Here is an 8,874-nt window from a genome sequence, read left to right as displayed (position 1 = left end):
CTAACAATGTCAATATTCCTTACTTCAGTCCCATAGTAAGGCCTAACCCGCTGTCCGTTCACCTTGAAGGTTCTTCCATTACTGCACCATAGCTCGATAGCCCCATGAGGATACACTGTTTCCACATCAAATGGCCCTGACCAACACGACTTCAGCTTACCAGAAAACAACTTCAGATGAGAATTGAATAATATCACTTGTTGTCCCGGTTTGAGCTCCCTTCGTACATTGATTTTGTCATGCCATGGTCTGCTCTTTGTAGATCTTGGCATTCTCATATGCGTCATTGCGGAATTCCTCCATTTCGTTTAACTGCAATTTCCTGACATCGCTAGAAGCTTTCAAGTCAAAGTTCAGCTTCTTTACTGCCCAAAATGCTATGTGCTCCAATTCTAGCGGCAAGTGCCATGCTTTCCCAAAAACTAGCCTATAAGGAGACATCCCAATAGGTGTTTTGAATGTAACTCGGTATGCCCACAGCGCATCATCCAACTTGAGTGCCCAATCCTTCCGGTTAATGTTGACTGTCTTCTCCAACATTTGTTTAATTTCTCGGTTGGATATTTCAGCTTGTCCATTCTATTGAGGTTGATATGCTAGCGCCACTTTATGCTTCACATTGTATTTATCCCAAAGTGAGTTGACAATTTTATTACAAAAATGTGTACCTTCGTCACTTATGACGGCCCTCAGCGTTCCAAACTTGGTGAAGATATTCTTATGCACAAATTTAGCAACAACACAAGCATCATTAGTATTGGTGGCAATTGCTTCCACCCATTTTGAGACATAATCCACGACTAGCAAAATGTAATAATTACCAAAAGAATGGGGAAAGGGTCCCATAAAATCTATGCCCCAGACGTCAAAAAGTTCCACTTCCAAAATATTTGTCAGTGGTAATTCATGACGCCTAGAGATGTTTCCTAACCTCTGGCATCTATCGCATGATTTCACTAGGGTATATCTATCTTTAAACAAATTAGGCCACAAAAAACCAGATTGTAATACCTTAGCCGCTGTCCGTGATGTTCCGAAATGTCCACCATATGGTGAGGAAAGACATTGCTCTAGAATTTCTTGTGCTTCGACACCGTCAACATCTTTTCCCTTCTTGAGGAAAGACATTGCTCTAGACATTGCGTAGTAGATTGCCCTAAACATCTTTTCCCTTCTTTGGCCCAAGACAGCGCACACTGCATAATCACTTGCATCACACATTAGCTCAAATGGCTCCTTCCAGTCCGACACTATCATAATCGGTGCAGTCACCAATGTTTTCTTGATCTTCTCAAATGCCTGCAAACAATCATCGTCAAATATAAAAGCAGAATCTTTTTCAAGTAAATTACAAAGAGGTTTAGTGATCTTAGAGAAATCTTTAATAAATCTACGATAAAACCCCGCATGTCCTAAAAAGCTGCTTGAAGTTTCTCGATTGCAACCACTTTAGCTCGGTCTACCTCTAAGCCCCTAGAAGACACTTTATGTCCAAGAACAAAACCCTCTTGAACCATATAGTGGCATTTCTCCCAATTAAGAACTAGGTTCTTTTCTTGACATCCCTGCAAAACAAGGGATAAGTTATGTAAACAATGATCAAATGAAGAGCCGAATACCTAGAAGTCATCCATGAAGACTTCCATGATTTCCTCTACCATGTCTGCGAATATGGCCATCATGCGCCTCTGAAAAGTAGCAGGAGCATTGAATAGCCCAAAAGGCATTAACCTAAAAGCGAACGTGCCATAAGGACACGTGAAAGTAGTCTTCTCCAGATCCTCTGGCGCTGTAACAATCTGGTTATAACCTGAATAACCATCTAAAAAGCAATAATGACAATAACCAGCAAGTCTATCAAGCATTTGATCAATAAAAGGCAATGGAAAATGATCTTTACGAGTGTCATTGTTCAACTTTCTATAATCAATACATACTCGCCAGCCAGTTACAGTACGAGTAGATATTAGTTCATCATTTTCATTTCTAACCATAGTTATTCCACCTTTTTTAGGTACCACTTGTGTAACGCCCTGAAAATTCGAAGGTCCACGCGAACCACATGCATGCAATTATTAAATTTCTTGTGTATTTTAATTAAATGTTTTAATTGCATAAATTAATTATGTGGTGCATATTTGCATGTTTAAAATATATTTTTCTACATGGTTGCATTAAAATATATTTTTAAAGGTTATTCGAGTTGCGATCGAGAAACGGAGACCGAGGGCTGAAAAATAGAAAATTTTTTATTGATGAATTGTTTTTAATTATTTAAATTAAGGGTGATGATTTTTCTTATTTTTGAAAATATGGGGTTTTGAATGAAGCACTAATTTTAATATTTTAATTAAATTCTAATTAAGCACTTTTGAGCCTAATTATCTTCCTAATGGGCCTAAACTTTTGTTAGTGTTTTTAATTAGTATTTAATGTACAAAACCCCAACCCAATTCAACACATCACACGCCCTCTTCCCCAACAAATTCAGAATTCTTTTCCTCCCAATATTCACACGACACACTCCATAAATTGCAAGAAAAATTCGAAAGCTTCAACGAAAATCAAGCCTAGGTTGTCGTCGCCGTTCTTCGCAATCGTCAACGAGACATCGTGCGTTAAACACGCAAAGGCACGCCATAATTCTTCTTTTACACATCCATCACACCATAGTATTTATTTAAATGTGTTTTGAATGAAAAACAAGTTGCATCATATGATATTTTTGGAATTGCATCATAGGTGATTTTTAAGGCTTGTGTTTTCATCCAAAAAATTGTTTAATATGTGTTAAGGGGATCCATGGATAGGGTATTGATCAAGGACATTTTTCACAAGTTTTAGGGTCCTAATAACACACCCAAACACGCTGCATAATGATAGAGAACAAACTGGTACCATCTTTCTGTTATGGAGGAGTTGGGTTCGGTTTTATGGGGTATGTGGCTGGGCTTGGGTTCGGCTTGGACCAGGGCCTAGCTAGGGTCAGGGATGAGTTGAGGGAAGAGTCCTAGCCATGCTAGGACTTGAGTCAAGAGGGCGGGGAGGAGTCCTAGCAAGCTAGGACTCCCACCCGAGAATTGAAGGAAAGTAGCGCGCAGGGGCTTCAGCTGGTGCAGGGAAGAAGAGGCTCGGCCAGGGGGCTCTGGGCTGGGCTAGGCCGACTCTTTAGGGTTCTAGGAGGGTGCATGAGGGGCTGGTTCAATGGCTGGCTCGATGGTTAAGCAGCTGGGCAGGAAAACGTAGAGTCCTACCATACAAGGATTCTCGGCCAAGCATGTACGTATCTGGTGCTGTGCTTTGTGCGCGAGTTCAGGGACTTGGGTTGGTCTGGGCTTGGGCTGGGCGTGGTCCATGGAAGGTTAGGGTCATGAGGGGTCAAGTGGTTAAGGGCTGGAAGGGTCCTGGACTAGGTTGGAGTCTTATTGCTCAAGGGTAATACACGCACAACACATACAGATTATTGGGTCAAGTTCCAGAAGGTTTTTGAGCAGGCCATGGCTAATTTTTTGGGCTGGGCTTGGTCCGTAGGGTCCCTAGGTGGGTTGGATAGGTTTTGGCTCAAGGTGGCTCGGGCGTGGCTCGAGTAAATTGGGAGATGGCTCGATGGGTTCGTTAGTGTGTCAAAAATGATATTTGAGAACTAAAAATGGAATCATGGGTCCACGGGGGTGGTTCATTACTCACAAGGGTAGAATAAATCATAAAAATGTCATGTTTAAATTTTGGGATCAAAATATTGAGTTTTGGATTTATCCGGGATTTAATCGTCGCACGGAACATTAATTAAAGAATTAATTGAAACGCCTAGATTTATGCTTAATAAAATTATGAAAAATTATATTTAAGCTCAAATAATTATTAAAAGCCTAAGTTTTTAATTTGGGAATTTTATATGAAAGTTTTGGTTTAATTCGGGATTAAAACGTAGTAATATGTCTTATTTAAATATTAAATTAAAAGTCCTCGATTTAGGCTAAATAAAAAAAAAAATTCATAAGTTTAAATAATTATTTGAGACATATTAGAGTCAATGAAATTAAGAAAATGTCAAGAACGTGAAATTTAACGTCTAGGGTTAAAACAGTCTTTTTACATCTACAAATTAGTAAACATCATGACAGTGTCCTGAATGCGGTTTTATATGCTAATATGATTATTTTAAATGTTTAAGAATTTTTATATGATAAAATGTGTATTTTTAATGTTTATGGATTTAATATGTCAAAGTGTTAATTTAAATGTTTATGATTTAATATGTTAAAATGTTTATTTTAAAACGTTTATGACGTTTTATGATTTTTATATGTTAAAATATTTATTTTAAATGTTTGCGGATTTTTAATATCTTAAAGTGTTTATTTTAAAATGTTTATGGATGTTTATGATTTTTAATATGTTAAATTATGATTTTTAAAATGTTTATGGATTTTATGATTTATCGTGGACATTTAAAAGACATGTTTCATGCTTTATTTTAAAGAAAAACGTTGTTATATGCATGTTTTTATTAAGTGATGGAAATACGACATGTTGAAGGACGTGAAGGGATTGTGACTAACACGATGATATGTTGGAAATATCGTGAGGGTTATGGTCCCAGTGGGAGCCCGACGATCGTGTTTCCATTAATACGAATACGAATACGTGATACGAATACGAATACGTTGATATGTTAATACGTTGGCCATGGACTCAGTTGACCGGTGAGAGTGTTGCTGATGTCTCCGCTGCCCAGTACTGTGGTTTTATGTAGATGGATCCATCGCCCAATACGATTAAGAATACGAGTCACAATCACGATCCGAATTCAACAAACACGTATATGAATATGTTTATGAAGAATATGAATATGAATACGAATATGGTGATATGAATATGAATACCAATATGGTGATATGTATATGGATACGATTATGAATATGTTTATGTTATGGAAAGATTTATGTTTATGATGATATGAAAAAGTTTATAAAAATATTTATGTTTAAAGATGATGCATCATTATGATAATGGTTTTAATTAAGGTTTATGCATCATGAAATATTTACGAAAATGTTCAATGTTTAAAGTTTATGCATCTTCATGAAAATGATATTTTAAGTACAAGTATTTTTCACTGTTGTATGTGATCTGTATATGTAGTACTTGTTATCAAGATTATGGTGTGTTGAGTCTTTAGACTCAGTAGGTGTGATTGATGCAGGTGAATATGATAATAATATTAATGGAGGTCTTGATGATTGATCTGACTGGACTGGAGGTGCATATAACCCGAGGACCTACGCTAGTTTTTCGCACTAGTTATGATTTAGGATTTTAAGTTATGTTAAAGATATTTTTATGACTTTTATTTATTTATGAGTGATTTTTGAGAGGTTATAGTATAACTATACTTTTCAAATGTTATTTTTAGGTTTAGAAAATGTTGGATGATTTTATGCTATTTCCTTTGGTTTCAAATTATAGTTGGTTGAGTTATTTTAAAATGATGTCAAAAATATTTTATGGTTCGGCCGAATCCTATGTGAGGTTTTAAAAAATAAAAATAAAAATTTCTAGCACGTTTTAAGAAAACGAATAGCAGACGTTTCAAATTGCACAGGAGATAGCTAACTACTGTCAGAAATAGCATAAATCACATCAACATTTAACAATTTCAGTATGTCATTTTTTACAATTTCTTTCATTGCTGGGTTCAACCTCTTCTGATGATCCACATAAGGAGCATACGACTCCTCCATCAAAATTTTATGCATGCATTTAGTGGGACTAATTCCCTTAATATCAGAAATCGACCATCCTAAAGCAGTCTTATATTTCCTCAATACTCTCAATAATTTATCTTTTTCATCACAAGAAAGGGAGGAAGAAATGATTACCAGATATGTCGACTTCTCACCTAAAAATTCATAGAAAAGGTGGCTTGTCAGTTCCTTCAAGTCAGGGGAAGATGGTATTACCTCAGATTTTTCATCTCCATTCAGCTTCTCAAGTGGCGCATTGTTTGTTCTTTCTTTCTGCAATCCACCAATATCCATGAGTTGCTCTTTCACTTCCCAATCATTTTCATTAACAGTTCCTGCAGCACCTATCAAACAACTCTCCAAATGATCCTTAGTTCCTGCCAATCAAGAGATGCACACGAGTCTATAATATCAATGCTTTTACAAGTACTTACCTCATTTGATCCCTTCATGGCATGATATGTATTAAAAATGATTGCTTCTCCACCAACTCTCAGGGTGAGTTCGCTCTTATGTACATCTATTAATGCCTTTCCAGTCGCCAGGAAAGGTCTCCCAAATATTAATGGGATATCACGATCCTCTTCCATATCTAAAATCACAAAATCAGCAGGAAAAATAAATTTATCCACTTTTCCCAGTACATCCTCAACGATTCCACGTGGATACGTGAGACTTCTGTCTACAAGCTGTAAGGTTATAGTGGTTGGTTTGACCTCTCCAAGCTCCAATTCCCTGTAAATGACATCAAGTTAATACTTGCTCCTAAATCACATAAAACTCTACTACATTTAGAACCACCAAAAAAGCAAGGAATAGTAAAACTTCTGGATCTTTTAATTTTTGTGGCATCTTCTTTTGCAGAATGGCGCTACACTCTTCAGTCAGCTTCACAATCTCATACTCTTGCAGCTTCCTTTGCTTAGACATCACATCTTTAATGAATTTTGCATAATTCAGCATTTGCTCCAAAGCATCAGCAAATGGTATGTTGATGTGAATTTTCTTGAAAATATCTAGGAACTTTGCAAACTGATCATCCAAATTCTTCTTCTTGAACCTCTGAGGATATGGAAGAGTTGGTTTCAATATAGGAGGTCGTTTAACTTCAACTTCAGCTTTGGATTCCTCATTTTCACCTTTTCCAACTGTCTTCTCACTTTCCACTCTCTCTTTGGGACTTTGTACCTCCAATTCTTTTCCACTCCTCAGAGTGACTGCCTTGCATTGCTCTTTTGGATTAACTTCCTTGTTACTCGAAAATTGACCCATGTGCTGATCTCTCAATGCGTTATCTAGCTGTCCGATTTGCGTCTCCAAAGATTTCATCGTGGCACCCATATTTCCTTTGTGAGTCTCCATATTGTCAAGACGAGACTCAGTCCTCGCCATCCTTGTTTCGGATTCAGCAACAAACGTTCCCACTAAATCTTCAAACGAAGGCTTTTCTCCCCCCTTTGATGTATTGAACCCCGGTGGAGGATTCAACACTTTTTTATTATTCGCATATGAAAAATTTTCATGATTTCTCAAACCAGAATGATAAGTATTAGGGGGAGGGTTACATCGATATCCTCAATAGCCTCCAAAGTTCCTATTGTTGATGTACTGAGCTTCTTCAGGAAGAGATGATTCTTCAGCAACAATCGATGGAACCTCAGTCTCTGCTATGCTCACCTTATTCATAGCTGCTATTTGTGTGGTCAGCGCAGATACTTGAGCAGTGAGTGACGTAATAGGATCCACATCATAAATTCCAGCTGTCCTCTTTACTCCTCTCCTCTCAGACGATAACTGGTAACTATTTATAATCATATGCTCAAGCAAGTCATAAGCTTGCCCAGGAGATTTGGCAAAGATCATGCCACCAGCCGCTACATCCATTGTTCCTCGTGTTTGTCCATTAAACCCATTGTAGAATAATTCAATTTGTACCCAATCTTTAAAGCCGTGATTCGGGCACTTTCTCAACAGCTCCTTGTATCTTCCCACGCCTCATAAAGCTGCTCAAAGTCCGTCTGCCTGAAAGTACTAATCACAATCTTCAACTGTGCAGACTTTGCAAGGGGAAAGTACTTAGCCAGAAATTTCGTCGCCAGTTCCTGCCATGTCGTGATACTTTCCAAGGGAAGCGATTGGAGCCATCCTCTTGCTTGGTCCCTGAGAGAAAATGGGAACAAACACAATCTAATAATATCGTCAAGAACATTATTATTTTTACCGTATCCGTGATCTCTAAGAAAGTCCTCAAATGAACGTGAGGATCAGAAGTAGCAGTTCCAGCAAACTGATTTTGCTGAACCATATTGATCAGAGCAGGCTTCAACTCGAATTTATTGGCGTTGATGGTCCCTCGAGCAATGCCAGAGTAATGAGTGTTGATCACTGGTCGGAAGTGATCTCTGATAAGTATAGACTCTGGCAGGTTTTGTCTGTCATTCTCTCTGTTTTCGGCCATCGCTTGGATTGCTTCCCTTCTCGCTTTTCTTAGTCTTCTCGCAGTTCTTTCGATCTTCGGATAAAAAATAAGCAAGTCAAGGCTTTGCGATCTTAGCATGCACTGTTAAACATATAAAATGAACAAATTAGTAATTAATACAATAAAAAAATAACTCTAAATTAAAATCTAGACTAATTGGTAACAATACTGATATAAAATCAAATTTTGACACTCCCCGACAACGGTGCCAAAAATTTGTTGCGGGTTTTTCGCTCGCAAGCGCACGGTTGTCAAGTTTTAATATATGGAAGTAGAGTATCGATCCCATGTGGAGTGTTTATATAAAAATATATCAGTGCTTGTAATTAAAATAGCCAAAACTTTATCTAGAAAAATCAATAAACAGTTTGGTTCGCTTTGAAGATGAATTAATCGCAAATGAATAATTAATCTAAAACTGAATGAGGAAATATCAACGAGAAAAAATATCTAGAGGAATGATTTCACTAAGTTTCCACGATAATTATTTCCGATTGAATTTATATTCATGAATTCCAATTATTTAAAGGCCAAGAACACTTAATTATTTTATTCCCCCTTTCCCAAGTGACGAATAAATTGTATCAATCAAACTTCGATTCAAACATTCATAATAAAATCTAAGTTTCATTGATAAATTCAAACGAT

General features: G+C 37.2%; 1 protein-coding gene across 1 annotated transcript; it reads right to left on the bottom strand.

Moving 5' to 3' along the window:
• Positions 1–579: 579 nt before the first annotated feature.
• Positions 580–7,139, bottom strand: LOC142544284 (uncharacterized). The gene is made up of 5 exons (XM_075651344.1): positions 6,781–7,139; positions 6,235–6,482; positions 5,903–6,124; positions 1,659–1,810; positions 580–1,299 (listed from the first exon to the last, which is right to left on the bottom strand). Exons 1-5 carry the CDS (start codon positions 7,137–7,139, stop codon positions 580–582), a joined length of 1,701 nt encoding a protein of 566 aa, XP_075507459.1.
• Positions 7,140–8,874: the final 1,735 nt, after the last annotated feature.

Source organism: Primulina tabacum, chromosome 5, assembly GCF_025594145.1.
Source record: "Primulina tabacum isolate GXHZ01 chromosome 5, ASM2559414v2, whole genome shotgun sequence".
Taxonomy (NCBI): Eukaryota; Viridiplantae; Streptophyta; class Magnoliopsida; order Lamiales; family Gesneriaceae; genus Primulina; species Primulina tabacum.
Note: the sequence above shows the minus strand (reverse complement) of the source record. Positions and strands in the feature narration are given on the sequence as shown.